This window comes from Carcharhinus amblyrhynchos, chromosome 24 (assembly GCF_965287045.1).
Source record: "Carcharhinus amblyrhynchos chromosome 24, sCarAmb.v2.hapA, whole genome shotgun sequence".
NCBI classification, from domain to species: Eukaryota; Metazoa; Chordata; class Chondrichthyes; order Carcharhiniformes; family Carcharhinidae; genus Carcharhinus; species Carcharhinus amblyrhynchos.
Window position 1 is genome coordinate 31,435,528 of NC_137347.1, and position 16,059 is coordinate 31,451,586.

Consider the following 16,059-nt stretch of genomic DNA (forward strand, 5'->3'; position numbering starts at 1 on the left):
CTAACCTGAACCATAACAAGACTCAAACCCGGAGTGAAGTTTCCATGCTGGCCATATAAATAAATGATTGTAATGTTAGATTGGTAACATGGAGCTTTGAGTGAATTAGTTTCAGAAATATGGAGAAACTTTTCAAAGATATTTCTTTTTTAGTAGTTTCATACAGGCTTTCCAGTGCAGGAGATGGTACGTCATTGTATGTGCTCCTTCGCAATTCATGTGGCAAGTGGACAGCCATAAGATGGAATCAGTAATACCTTCAAAATGGAAACAGAAAAAACATGGCTAAACCATCAGTCAGGTATCTCAGTGCTGTGCACTGTCCAGTGCCCCCCGTTCCACTTCTAGCTGGATCATACTGGGACACAGATGGGTGATGAGATCAGGATCAGCCTCATCTGGGATGTCTTCCAGTTTTCAATGACATGCCAATGTCTTTGGCTCAAACATGAAGAATGGTCATGATGGATGAGTTATTAGAATAGAGACCAGTACCCATGGAACTTATGCTCAGCGTAACCAACTAGCCTGAGCCTGGGATCAGAATCAGTCCTGTGAACACTTGATGAACTTTGAATGAGTAGAGTCATGTTATCTGATTGATTAGTTTCGTTGGTCTCATGAGCTTCAGGCATAGGTTGAGTGTGCCTGGGTTTATTAGTCTTATGGTCAATTCTCACAACTGCAAGGAGCCAAGGATCAGTCATCAATCCAGGGTATGTTGGAGATTGTGGTTTTGAGAGATTTAGGCCGGATGGGGCACCGTGTTCCTCTATTTGGAGAGAATAATTTATTTAACACAATGCAATCGTTCCCAAAAGTCCATGGTGAAACCACATCTAACATACAGTGGTCTTTGTGATTTGTGGCTTGACTAGGTAACTGACAAGAGAGATGTGATCTTCCGGGACAGGCGTTTTTATGCTGAATTCCCTGGCGTGGGACAAACGATAGATGGGAGTTGTACTCCCCCAGTCTTGGCACAGCAAGATTCCAAGCATGTAAAGGAAACAAGTGAAATTCCAGGTGGGTATGAGTGGACAATTGCGCCTGTCTGAACAGTAGCAGGATATTCAATTGGGCTGTTTATACAAAAGCACCAAACTTTGGCAAGCTGGCTGGCACCTCATCTGCTGACGGTGATTCTGGTGATCGTGCCTGTTTGACATCCTAAATACTGAATAATATTTAGGAATAGTAAAATGGTCAGCATTCCTACCCCTTTTTCAGACATTAGCCTGAGTCATCCATCTTCTCACCATGTCCCTCTAACCCCTCTAGAAACAGATCAAATTGGTGCTGAAATTCAACTTATATGAAATGCAAATGAGACAAAAGTAAACTGGTCACCTGTGATATATTTGCCAACTAAATATCTGCCTGTCGCAATCACTGCTCCTGATGGAACTCCCTCATCACACAATTTTTCTGATGAAAAGGAGAGTTCTGAATTGCACCCTGCTGATAAAATCTAGACCGTGCCCATTTAAAGGAGGTACAGAATACTGGTCCCCTGAAATCGGCTGTGATTGTGCCTATTTATACCATCCTCTGTCCCAAATCTTCCAAAGTCATCCCTTGTAAAGAAAGCAACTTGTATTTAAATAGAATAGTAAGAGTCCATTCTGGGAGTCAACAGGTTTATGATTCTTTTATCTGAGATGTATGAAAAATTACATGGGGCATGTAAGTTTGATCGATAGTTTCAAAATCAACACCATACAACTTAGTGTTTGTTACAGAAATACTAAAGTATGAGCAGTACGTCAATAATGTTACAGAAGATAATCATACGTACAATTCCCATTGGATGAACAGCTAAGTTACTGCTTTCTGTCTGCAGTACCAACCAACTCAAGAACAGCTTCTTCCCTGCTGCCATCAGACTTTTGAATGGACCTACCTCAGATTAAGTTGACCTTTCTCTACACCCGAGCAATGACTGTTACACTGCATTCTCCACTCTCTCCTTTCCTCCTCTATGTACAGAATGCTTTGTTTGTATAGTGCGCAAGAAACAATACTTTTCGCTGTATACTAATACATGTGACAATAATAATGAGTCAAATTAAAGCCTATCAGAGAGTTACACATAAGGAATTATCCACCTCTGTCAAACAGCTTGGTAGTTGAATAAGTAAATCATGCTGATGACTGCAGTGCTGAAATTTTACAACACCTGTCTTCAATAGTTAACTTCCCATCAGCTCAGACTGGTCGGGCAGCAATTCCTTATTCTACGATGTTTAGCTTGACTCAGCCGCATTGATTTCCTTCAAATTGAGTTCATAGCCGGAATTCTCCAGCCATCCATACCAGCGGGATTCTCCAATCCCACTTCAGTGAACGGAGATTTGGCAGCGCGCCAAATTCTCCATCCTCACTTGCAGCGGCAGCAGTGCGTGAATAGCCAGAAAATTGCCCATATCTTTCAATTTTTATTCCATCCTTAAAGTTACAAAGCCAATGCTCAGAATGGACCAGGCAAACCCAAATCCATTCATTGCTTGTTCCAAAAGCCAAACTCAATATCCAACTGAATCCAATTTCTGGTCTCCATAAGAGACAAACAAGATCCAAGCAGACAAAATGAGGAATTGCACTCCAATTTGGGCTTGATCTGACTCCTGATCTTAGCCAAAAGGTCAGCCTGCCTGCTGGTGTTAGTTATTAACATCTTTTCTGAAGTGGTTTCAACTTGTTAATTCTCAAGTTCCATTCCCTCATTTCAAACACAATGCCTTCTCAAGTCATAATGGCACAAAAGGAGACCATTGAGCTCATTTAGTCCATGCCAGTTCTTTCTGGAGAAATCCAATCTGTCCCATTCTTCTGCTCTATCCCTACAGCCCTGCAAGTTGATTTCCCTCAGGCCCCCATCGTTGCTTCCACTATCTTCCTGGCAGTGAGTACCACAGACTGCATAAATGTGTGCAGTCTCACATTCCCACTACATCTCTTTTTCAAATCCATAAATTTGTGTCCCTTTGTCTCAGCCTTGTAGCATCAGATAATGAGAACAACTTTTCTAAACCTGTCATCGTCTAGTAAACCTTTATCAAATCTCAATCTTCTTTGCTCCAGGGAGGACAATACCAGCTTCTCCAACCTAACCGTGTAGCCAAAATCCTTATCTCTGGAACACTTTAGTAAATCTCCTCTGCACCCTCTCAAGGACCCTCACATCTTTCCCAAAGAATGAACAGAACTGGATACAAAACTCTAATTGTGACCTAACCAGATATTTATACAAGTTTAGCATAACTTTTCTGCTCAATGCCACTATATATGAAAGAATGTATGTATTTATTTGCTAACTACTCTCTCAATATGCCCAGCCACCTTTAAAGATTTATGCTCATGGACTCTCTGTTCCACAGTTTGGAACTGTGCCACTTAGACTCTATCATCTGCTTCTATCCCTCCTGCCAAATGCATCACCTTGCACATCTCTGCATTAAATGTATTTGTCCATTCTGCTAGCTTATCTGTGTCCTGTCACAGTCGATTTGTATTGTACCATATGCCATTTCTCCAAGTTTGGGATCATAGGCAAATTTTGAAATTCTGTATTCTACTGACCAAATACATATATCAAAAAGCAGTGAAATGAAAACAGAAAATGCTGTAAATACTCAGCAGGTTATGGTGTCTGTGGAACGTGAAATAGAATTAACTCTTAAGGTCTGTGACTTTTCATCAGAGCTGGCAAATGTTACACAGGTAATAGGTTTTGAGCAAGGGGTGGGCGAGACAAGAGCAAATGAAAAGTTTGTAATAGGGTGAAAGACACCAATCCTTTGCTCTAATCCTATTGAATCTCTAATGTTTCCCAGTTCTGAAGAAAGGCCCAGACCTGAAACATTAACTCTGCTTCTCTCTCTATAGATGCTGCATTTATCACATAAGTACCAGGCCAAAGATAGAACTGGGGAAGAAGTTCCTCTGAGGGAGTACAAGCAGCTAGGGGACAAATCTCTGGATTCTTACCTGAGTCATGAGCAAATTGCCATAGGGTAAATCAGATTAGAGAGTTAAATATGTGGCTCAAAGAATGGTGTGGGAGAAATGGGTTGCGATTCTTGAGGCACTGGCACCAGAACTGGGGAGATTGGGGGCTGTACCACTGGAATGGTCTTCACCTGAACCATGCTGGGACCAGTGTTCTGGTGAGTTGTATCAGTAGGATGGCAGAAAGGGTTTTAAACTAAATTGTGGGGTCAAGAAATCAAGTGCGGGAAGATGTGACAAATTAAATTGAGAAGGCCAGGCAAAAGAACAAGGTAGGAATAAGAGAAATGATGATTAGTATGTGATTAGAAGGGGCAGAGTGTGTGAATCTAAGAGTGTACCAGTACATACGGCTAGAGATTATAAAATAAATTTTAAAAACTCTGTACTGTACATAGTCTTCATAACAAAACAGATGAATTGATACCACAAATAGAAATATGTCTGATTTGATAGTCATTACAGAGACATGGCTACAAGATGACAAACGCTGGGAACTGAATATAGGAAGATAGGGAGCTAGGAAAAAGGTGGTGGGAAAGCTTTATTAATTAAGGATGACATTGGTACTATAGAAGGTAATAGTTCAAGATGTAGAATCAGTATGGATAGAGATGAGAAATGGTAAAGCTAGGGAGTGGTTTACAGCCCTCCTAACAGTAACCACAGGGAAGAAATAATGGGGACTTATGAGAAAGGCGCAGTGATAATCATGGGCAACTTTAATCTACATATAGATTGAACAAATCAGATTGGCAGTGCGAGCTTGGATGAGTTTATAGGGTGTTTTCAGAACAGTTCCTTGTAGCAGCACCTTCTAATGCAAACCAGAGAATAGGCTATTCTAGATTTGGTAATGTGCAACGAGATTGCTAATCAATAGTCTTACAGTGAAGTGCCCCTAAGTACACACAACCCCTACTTCCATCATGCACATACATGGCCCCGCCCTCATCCTGCATGCACATATCTCCTGCCCTCATCCTGCATTTACACAACCCCCTCCCACATCTGCACATACACAAACTCCTCCCACATCCACAACCCCCACCCACATCTGCACATACACAACCCCACCCCATCCTGCATTTACACAACCCCCACCCACATCCGCACATACACAACCCCTTCTCACATCCACACGTACACAACCCCCTCTCACATCCACACATACACAACCCCTTCTCACATCCACACATACACAACCCCCTCTCACATCCACACATACACAACCCCTTCTCACATCCACACATACACAACCCCTTCTCACATCCACACATACACAACCCCTTCTCACATCCACACATACACAACCCCTTCTCACATCCACACGTACACAACCCCTTCTCACATCCACACGTACACAACCCCTTCTCACATCCACACGTACACAAAACCCTCCCACATCCTGTCTCATCCCCGTCATCACCAAGTTTCTCTCTCATTTTCATTCTCTTTCATGGGGAGGTTTAATGATATTTAATCTTGAATGTATTCCCTTTTTCTCCATCTACCTCCCCAGTGCCATCAGCAGTCACAATGCACTGACGAGAGCCGGAACTGAGCTGGGTGGGGGCTGGGGGCTTGGGTGAGGATGTGGTTAGATTTATGAGAGTGGATTGAGGGCATTTGCAAATCTCTCATGAGGCTGTGCTGGTGGGATTATGAGCTTCATGCGACAGTGGTTGCACTAGTAGGCAAGGGGGAGGGGATCACACGTCTCCTAAGGGATCACAAGCTTCGATGTTTCTGGATGAGAGTGAGTCTTGTTGAGGAGGGGACAGGAAGTGGCCACAGGTTTGCTAGAAACTTCATCTTTGTAAATTTCCTCTAACTGACAACTGCAAGAAATGCATGAAAAATAATGACACTGACAAGAAAGGAAAGGAAAGCCACAAGAAGGGAAGATATAATCTTTAATGTGACATTTCAGGCCGTGAGATGGAGTTGCATTCCAAGAATTTAACAGAGAGATTCTATTGCGAGCAGAGCAGGTGTTTAAACAAAGCACAGTGCACATCCAGCTAGCATTGCTGAACCAGGGTGATTTGGTCTCCTCAGGCATTCAGTGGTGGCGTAGGACTGAGCTGTGGGTGCAATGGGGTGGGGGGAGGTGGGGGGGGAGATGGGTTTAAGGCAGTGACTGTTAGATGAAAGTGCTGGCTGTGTATATGCAGGACAAAGATGGAGGCTGTCTATATGCAGAATTAGGTTAGAGGCTGTGAAAATGTAGTACCAGGGCATGGGCTGTGTATCTGCAGGACAAGGGCACGGGCTGTGTATCTGCAGGACAAGGGCACGGGCTGTGTATCTGCAGGACAAGGACACGGGCTGTGTATCTGCAGGACAAGGGCACGGGCTGTGTATCTGCAGGACAAGGGCACGGGCTGTGTATCTGCAGGACAAGGACACGGGCTGTGTATCTGCAGATGAAGAAAGCTATGCTTAAGAGACTGCAGCTTACCTGGACTAGCCTGGTTTCAAACCAGGCACAGTAAGAAGTCTCACAAGATCATGTTAAAGTTGAACAGGTTTATTTGGTAGTAAACGCCACTAGCTTTCGGAATGCTGTTCCTTCGTCAGGTGAGTGGGAAGTTCTGATCACAAACAGGGCGTATAAAGGCACACACAGTTTACAGAATACTGATTAGAATGCGAGTCTTTACAGCTAATCAGCTAATCAAGTCTTAAAGGTGCAGACAATGTGAGTGGAGATAGCATTAAGCACAGGTTAAAGAGATGTGTATTGTCTCCAGACAGGACAGTAAATGAGATGTTGCAAGTTCAGGCAAGTCATGGGGGTCACAGATAGTGTAACATGAGGCCGTCCTCATGTGTGCAGAACTTGGCTATCAGTTACTGCTCGGCGATTCTGCACTGTCGTATGTCATGAAGGCCACCTTGGAGAACGTTTATCCGAAGATCAGAGGCTGAATGCCTGTGACCTCTGAAATGTTCGCCAACAGGAAGAGAACAGTCTTGCCTGGTGATTGTCGAGCGGTGTTCATTCATCCATTGTCGTAGCGTCTGCATGGTCTCCCCAATGTACCATGCCTCGGGACATCCTTTACTGCAGCGTATCAGGCAGACAACGTTGGCCGAGTTTCAAGAGTATGTACCGTGTACCTGGTGGATGGTGTTCTCACGTGAGATGATGGCATCTGTGTCAATAATCCGGCATTTCTTGCAAAGATTGCTGTGGCAGGGTTGTGTGGTGTTGTGGTTACTGTTCTCTTGAAGGCTGGGTAGTTTGCTGCGGATAATGGTCTGATGTTGTGCAAAGGCAAGAAGTGGGGGTGTGGGTGTGGTCGTGGTCTTGGCAAGTTGTTTGTCTTCATCAGTGACATGTTGAAGACTCTGGAGAAGATGTCGTAGCTTCTCCGCTCCAGGGAAGTACTGGACGAGACACACCAGACACACACACTGTAGCAACCCACACACAGCCAGGGCTGCATGTAAACCACCAGCTCGCAACTTTTAGCTGATTATTTACGAAAGGAATGTAGGAAATAAATGAACGAATCTGATGAAAGGCTGCAAGATGTGGGGGGGGGTGGGGGGGTGGAAAAGGGGAAAGCAGAATGAGGAAACTCAGATGGAACAATTAAAAAGTTGCCTCTCTCTTGCTTTGAAGGCCTGAAGCTATCAGTGGAACAGTTTCTGAACAAACTGCCTAAAACTGTCATCCGGGCTGGAAAGGTGATCAATATTAGGGGAGACATCAAAGACATTCTGCAGGTAATGGTGAGAGGTGGGATGGGGGCGGGGAAATTCCTTTTAGCTGCCGCTTGCAAATTTGTATCAGAATTAGGTCAACCAAACTTGCTGATGTTTGCTATCTTGATTCACACACGAGGAGTGGACACTTAGTTTACAAGTTTCACACAGCCTGCCACAACCTCAGACATCCCAAAATGTTTAAGTCCAATGAAAGCTTCCTGACGCATAGCTGCGGTTATCTTTATTTTACACCTTTACTCCATTCTTAAAGTTATAAAGCCAGTGTGCAGAATGGGGCAGACAAGCCCAAACCCACCTCTTAACTTGCCCCAAAAAACAAACTAAATCCAATTCAAGGTCCCCATGAGAGAGACAAATAAGATCCAAGCTGACAAGAAAAGGCATTGGAACCTATCCTGAGCTTGATCTTAGCCAAGAGGCTGAGTAGCAATAGTTGCTGTTAAAATGATGGCAGCCAAGTTATAGCCAACAGGATCTTAGCAACGAGACAAGTGGGCAGCTGATTTGTTTCTGGTGAAACCGGTTGAGGTGCTATCGTGACCCAAGACACCAAGACAGGTGGCTCCTTCCTGCCTCTTCTTCAATTTGTGGGATTTTCAACATTCACCTAATTGAGGTTTCAGCTTAATGTCTCATCCAAAAGGTGGAACTCCTCACCGTCTCCCTCTCAGCAAAGAGAAAGAAAAAATGTTACTATGTTAGTTTATGGAAGATAGTGTATCACATGACGACATCAACATGTTCACAGCAACCACATGCAATCTGTTTTAATCTCTTCCGGTTCTGAGAACCGACGGAATTATCCCAACATGAACAACTTAGGCCATGAGACCCTGACCAATCAGTACTTGTGGTTTGTTATCAATTGGGGAATCTCACTGACACATTATATTTGAATATATGAAAATGGTGATGAAAGCTCTACTGCACAAAATGAGCTCATAAGAGAGTGCTGGAGGAGCTATCTTTCAAATGAGAAGTTGCAGTGAGGCCTTGTCTGCCCCCTTAAGCAGCTATAATTGGCGGCTGCATACAATCTGAACTGCTCGATTCAATCCTAGTCTATAGTCCACTTGAAGGTATCTGTTGTTCAATGTATAAACGACCCAAGCTCTTTAATTAGATTCTAGCCTGCCTTGAGTATCTGATGTTCTATATATACACTGCCCAAGCCACTCGATTTAGGTTCTAGCCTGTGAAGCACTCACTCACAGCTATCCCAGGAGCTGTTGCAGTTTTGCAGTAGGCCGAATTTAACCAGTGTCGCTGGGCTGTTTCAGATTGTTGTAGGTTTTGTAATCAGGATAACCTGTGTGTCTCTGCTGCCACCTGCTGTTGATAATCAAGTTCAATATAAATCACATTAGAAACACTGGGCCTGATTTTACCGTTGCGTTACACCTGTTTTTGGGCGTGAAAACTTGGTAAAGTTGGGCATGAGGCGAGTAGTGCGATCTGCGTCAGTTCCCCCTTTACCAAGGCCCTAAAATGGCCATGATCGGGATCATGCCCAAAACGGGTGCAACGGGCCATTTAAATGTATTTGCATGCATTTAAATTGACTTAATGGGCTGCACACACAACTTTACTGGCATTTCCCCCTTTACCACTGCATTCGCCTATCCAGAATCAGTGCAAAACAGACATGCTCCACAAAAATCCAATTTGGCCACTTCAGTTAGTGAGGCGATAAGTGCCGAGCATCCGCTGCCACTCTGCCTGTGATCAGTGAGGGGGGAGGGAGGAAGAGGCCCACGATAATCTGGATGGCAGAGAGTGGGGGGAATAAGGGGGTCAGTAATGTTGGAGGGGGTGGGGAAATGTCTGTTGGAGCCAGGGGGAGGCACTATCCAGCCTGGGAGCAATGTGGCAGGGGAGCCACATTCTAATTTTCTTTTCTGCACGTCCATAGTTGGAGGTGCTGATTGGAGCTGCAGGATTTCGGGTGCATTAAGCTCTGCTCAAAGGTTTGTGCAGCCCAATTCGGAATCACTGATATTTTTGCAGGCAGAGTGCGTTTGGGGGCGCCAGAAAACGGGCTTAAAATTCAGATCTGAAATACTCCCAGTTTCAATTCTGCCCAGCACTTAGAATCAAAATAGTAAAATAGGGCCCACTGGGTGAGAAGCAGGTTTCTCAAGGAGAAATCATTACAGAGGAACCTGCAACCCCTTCCAAGCTTTGGTGCACACCACACTGCCCTGTGCAGGTGCTGAACAGAATGGGAAAGGGGGATAGTATCGGCAAGGAAAAAGGTGCAATGTTTTGTCAACGATAATTAAGACTCTTTTAAAGAATTGAATGAAATTACCTTCTAATGATGTTAAAGTGGCACATGTCATGATGGTTTGTAAGATATGGAGAATTACCTTCTCTTAAGAGCCATGCTTCATCCACCCAGAGCACTGTGCAACTAATGAGCATTGAATAATCTGTAGCAACTGTGTAGGATGTTTACACCATTCACAATATCATCCTAGTCATTGGAGTTTTATCAGATGTATCGCCATACAGGAATGAGAGGGTGGCATGGTGGCACAGTGGTAGCACTGCTGCCTTACAGCACCAGGTACCCGGATTTGATTCCCGGCTCAGGTCACTGTGTGAAGTTTGCACATTCTCCCTGTGTCTGTGTGGGTTTCGTCCGGGTGCTCCGGTTTCCTCCCACAGTCTGAAAGACATGCTGGTTAGATGCTAAATTCTCCCTCAGTGAGCCCGAATGGGTGCCAGCGTTTGGCAACCAGGGGATTTCCAGAGTAAATTCATTGCAGTGTTAATGTAAACCCACTTGTGACACTAATAAATAAACTTTAAGCTTTAAGATGCTGGGAGTCATGAGCACCTGCATTTTAATTGAATCCATTGGTTTATCCTGCAGATCCCACAGGTCCCTTCCAGTCCATCAGATGAAAATACGATCCTGGTTGAAACTCCAATTCTCGCAGAACTGAGGGAGAGGTAAAAGGGTCGCTGATAATGGGGTGGGGCTGGCAAGGGGAGGTAGTGTGGAGAACAACTTGATTCACATCAGGTGGAAAAGGGGGAGCAGAAATATGGCATCCCATGCTGGAGGTGTCATAAACTGTGAAGGATTTGTTCAACTCAAACTTTCTCACTTCATCCACAAGTCAATCTTGTAGAACAAGAGGAAGCCACTCAGCCCATCGTGCCTGTGCAAGCTCCTTGAAAGAACTATCCAACCAGTCCCACTCCCCTTCTTCTCTAAAGCCCCTGTGAAAAATGTTTCCTCATTTCGCTCTGGTTATTTTGTCAATGACCTCAAGCCCTCGAGTTACTGTCCCTCCTTAATTACTCTATCAAAATCCCTCGACATTTTGAATACCTGTCACACTCTCCCCATTTACAGCCTCCCTGCTGCAATGTGCCACGTCGTGGGTTTATTTCCAGCTCCTGTTGACATCAGAGAATTCTTGGTTCTTTCTTGATGACAGGCTGAATTTCAGTGAGGAAAATCGCCCAGTTCCGAGAAACATATCCACCCTTCGGATCAAGTCAGAGAATGGAGAGAAGACATACATAGTTAAAATGCTTTTCACCCAAACAGTTGGAGACCTTCGCACTTACCTCAACGAAAGCAGGTAATGGGCTGACAACGTGTGACCCTTATAGCCTCCACTAAATGCTGGGAGGCTATGAGCGTCAGAACATGAACATCACTGGGGATTGGCGGTGGCGGAAGGGGTGGGGGGGGTGCGGTGGCAGTGGCGGTAGCAGGAAACGAACCTGTGACCACCAAGCCTGAATGGCCTCATTTAGTAAATTTAAAGGTTGATCCACTTGAAGTGTTTAAGGTAATTGAAGGATTTAATAAAGTAGGTCGTGAGAAACCTTCGATAGTGGTCATAAGAATGTGTAAAATAGGAGCGGGGTAGATCATTTGGCCCCATGACCCTCTGTTGTTGTTTGGTTAGCTCATGGATGACTTTCTACCTCAGCAACATTTTCCAACAACATCAATTTTTCCCTAAATTCCATTGCAATCTCCAATGAACTATACGCAATGCTTGAACGTCTATGTCTGCAGCAGTGAATTCCAAAGGTTCACAGCCATTTGCTTGAAGAGGTTTTTCCTCCTCTCAGTCCTAAGTGGTTGACTCTTCATCCTGAGATGTGGCCCAGATTCCCACTAAGTCATGAAGATTTTATGGACCTTTAGAAATGGCAACGGGGACCCAGATTTGGAAAAGATGCCTCCATTCCTGATCAGTCATTTTGGCCGGTGGGGGAAAGGGGTGGGACATGCATGGACCACAAATCTGCCGGGTTATTTGGAAGTATTGCAGAGTTTAAACAGATGCAATTCTCATTGCTGCATGTAATTGAACCCAGTGCGAGAGTCACAGCTTTACAAACAAGTTGTAAATGCTTCTGAAGGCAGAGCTCAGCAGGGTTAAGTTTTGAAGACTTCACTTCACAAATAAACATAGAAGATAGGAGCAAGAGGGAGGCCATTTGGCCCTTCGGGCCTGCTCCGCCATTCATTACAATCATGGCTGATCGTCCAACTCAATTGCCTAATCCTGCTTCCCGTAACCTTTGATCCCATTCGACCGAAGTGCTGTATCCAGCCGCCTCCTGAATACATTCGATGTTTTGGCATCAACTACTTCCTGTGGTAATGAATTCCATGGGTTCACCACTCTTTGGGTAAAGAAATGTCTCCTCATCTCCATCCTAAATGGTCTACCTTGTATCCTCAGACTATGACCCCTGGTTTGGGACTCTCCCATCATTGGGAACATCCTTCCTGCATCCACCCTGTCTAGTCCTGTTAGAATTTTTTAAGGCTCTATGAGATTTCCCCCCTCATTTGCATGAACTCCAATGAAAACAATCCTAACCTAATCAATCTCTCCTCATACATCAGTCCCGCCATCCCCAGAATCAGTCTGGTAAACCTTCACTGCACTCCCTCAAGAACAAGAACATCTATCCACAGGAAAGGAGACCAAAACTGCACACAATATTCCAGTTGTGGCCTCATCAAGGCCCTGTATAATTGCAACAACACATCCCTGCTCCTGTACTTGAATCCTCTCGCAATGAAGGTCAACATTCCATTTGCCTTCTTTATTGCTTTTTTACCCTCAGCGACTGGTGCACAAGAATACCCATGTCCTGTGCACACTCCCCTCTCCCAATTTATAGCCATTCAGGTAGAAATCTGCCTTGTTTTTGTTTCCAAAGTGGATAACCTCACATTTATCCAAATTATACTACATCTGCCAATGATTTGCCCACTCACCCAACCTGCCCAGATCATGCTGAAGATCTATCTCGGACCATAAGTGAAGGGTGGGGATTTGTGGAATTGGAAGGTCCATATTCATAAAGGACCCTTGAGATTATTCCTTGCTTGAGCGGTCAATGTGGAAGACAGAACAGACCACCAAGCTCGCGGGGTGAAAAGTATGGAGCAAAGGAAGGACGTAGGGAAAAATGGACTTGGCACCATCCCTTATACAGGCAGCACAGGCTGTGGCAGCAAATAGGCAGCCAGAGTCAGAGCCACCACAGAGAGCAACAGGAAGGAAGTGAAGTAGAAGGAGGAGCTATTACCCTGAGGGAAAGGCGCAGTGTCTCTGAAGAAGTCACCTCAACATGACCAAGCAGCAGTGCAGGTGAAGGCTGAAGTTGGAGAGAAATTATTGGAGTTATTTCTGCCATATTGGAGGAAGATCACATATCACAATCCACAATCCACCAATCCCCATGCCCTGTTTGTAATACTGATGGTTACCATAGCTTTGAATTTCTATATGACACAGATCTCTGTGGATGCATCACCACCATCACCGGTGCACTCTTTGCTCAAGTGGGGAACAAATTAACCCCCACACAGAAGTGGTGTTGCAGACACAGAGAGAAATGAGCTGCACCTCCGTTACTAGATTCCCACAGTTTCAGGGAGCGGTAAACTGTACCCACATTGCTGCATTGGTACCCTTATGACTGTCAGAGATATTGGTGAACAGAAAACTCCCTCAATACCCAAGTGGTCCTCCTTGTGTCCTGCACCTTTCACCACAGCTGCCTTGAATGTTTCATCCTGAGGCAGTCACATCTGCTGTAACATTTCCAGCCCCAAGTATGTGGTTGACTTCTGGGGGACAAAGGTTACCCATTGAGGAGGCTGTTGTTTGCTCCCTTGAGGCAACTGGCGTCAGGACCCTAATGTTATTGATACAACAACATATACAATATGGTGTGTGCAACTCACTAAGGCTCTTTGTCACCTCATGATTTCTACCAATTAGAAGAACAAAGGCTTCAGTCACTTGGGAGATCCCACACATGGATGCTTCCCTCAAAGACATGCATGCATCTGCCCCCTTTCCACACAGCACTAAGATTACACCTAACAGGCTGCATCTTATCAAAAAGTTGGATCCCTGTTCTCCCTCAGATTAATCCTTGTGTAACAAAGGAATACATTGGCAGCATTAATCTCTATATTGTCGTGTGAAGGCCCATTACAGATCACAGACAATTTTCACCCTGGTGTCAGTCAGTGGCAGAATAGAGTACAGTGGAAGCAGATTGTAAGTGACAGTGGGGTGGGTGAGTGCCAGGTGGGTGGGTGAGTGCCAGGGTGGGGGGGGGCACGGTGTTGAGGGGTAGGTGAGGGTAGGAGGAGGGGGTTCTGGTTAGAAGGTGTGCTTCAGTTATCTGGGACTTCAAACCAGTTATAATAAAAGCAATTAGGCCCCGTCTAACCCTCATCCTTCACACCATCTCACCCTGCAACTACTTCCCATGGCTCCACATAACAATTCAATGACACTCATACCCCTTCCATGCCCATTCACGCAGTACGCACTGTGTACATAACCAGTGAGCCATATACTAACAATGGCAAGTGTGTAACTGCTGTGAAAAAAAATCAATTCAGAAATAATGGGGGGGTGATTCTCCCAAAAGTACTGAACTGGTGAGAAAACTGTTCTAGTTCACGACTGTTCTGTCAGTTCAGCTTCTCACCCGCACTCTGTGCACTGAAGAGGTGCCAGTTGTGAATCTCATTTAAGTGGGGGGTGGGGGGGGGGGGGGCAACTCAATTGCTGGCCAGCCCAGGATCCTCACAGTGCTGTCCCTGCAGCCCCCACCACGCACCCCCCCCCCCCAGCCCCCAACAGCCCAATCGCAGTCCCCACAACAATTCTCAGGCCAGCCCTGACTCCCTCTGCCTCGATGTCCAGCCCACCACCTCCCCCACTTTCCCCCAAGATGTGGCGATTTCCCCCACCTCCCTCACCCTGGCTTGCCCCAATCACTGCCCTCCCTCCATCCCAGACCAATTGCCATGCAGAATAGCAGCGGGACCCCCCTCCACCCCCACCGATCACCCCAGGCTCTGCCACAGCAGGTCCTGTTCCCTTGGCAATGCCCAGTGAAGTGCCAAGGTGCCCCCTGGGCATGGACACTTTGCCCCTTGAGCAGTGCTGGGAGCACAGGTTGGCACTGCCAGGGTGCCCATGGCCAGGGGGCACAACCCCCCCCACTGCCCGACCAGATGGGGGGGCCCTGATTGTCCCCCTTCATTCTGTTGGGGTCCTCCACTCGTTCCCCAAACGTGGGAAATTAGAACGAACCCTGTTGGAATGAAGTACTGCTGGCTGGGTGGGAGATTCAATCAGTACAGTAGCACAGTGGTTAGCACTGCTGCTTCACAGCTCCACAGACCTGGGTTCGATTCCCAGCTTGGGTCACTGTCTGTGTAGAGTTTGCATATTCTCCTCGTGTGTGCATGGGTTTCCTCCGAGTGCTCCAGTTTCCTCCCACGGTCCAAAGATGTGTGGGCTAGGTCGATTGGCTGTGCTAAAAAATTGCCCCTTAGTGTCCTGAGCTACGTAGGTTAGAGGGATTAGTGGGTAAATATGGGGGTAGGGGCTGGGTGGGATTGTGCTTGGTGCAGACTCAGTGGGCCAAATGGTCTCCTTCTGCACTGTAGGGTTTTTGTGGTTCTATGGGACCTGAAAGTTCCTGATAATGAACTGATAAATATATTTAAAATACGTTTTAAAAGATTTAAATTATTTACCTGCCTTCCCACCAGTTTCCAGCGTGGTCTGACTGGCAACTGTTCTGACTCTGGGAGGTGTGCATACATTCCTGCTGCATGGGCAAATCCCAGTTCAAGACTGGTGACGCGCATCTCCCACTGCGATCCGCCAGACAAGTTGTGGGTCGCAACGGGAGAATCGTGGCCTTTATTTGAAAAAAGTTAGCTCTTTCTCCAACTATATAATATCAAAAAAACCATTATAGTATCAATAACGGAGGCTT

General features: G+C 45.6%; 1 protein-coding gene across 2 annotated transcripts in view; it reads left to right on the top strand.

The window, feature by feature from the left end:
* The window catches only part of ubxn11 (UBX domain protein 11), a 56,124-nt gene that overhangs the window by 38,297 nt on the left and 1,768 nt on the right, over window positions 1–16,059 (top strand). The window contains exons 10-13 of one of the 2 annotated variants that reach the window (XM_080211597.1): window positions 879–1,026; window positions 7,646–7,749; window positions 10,631–10,710; window positions 11,205–11,351. In XM_080211597.1, coding sequence (XP_080067723.1) covers window positions 879–1,026; window positions 7,646–7,749; window positions 10,631–10,710; window positions 11,205–11,351 — 479 coding nt within the window. The remainder of the gene's footprint in view (window positions 1–878; window positions 1,027–7,645; window positions 7,750–10,630; window positions 10,711–11,204; window positions 11,352–16,059) is intronic. The other variant, XM_080211598.1, reaches the window with a different exon arrangement.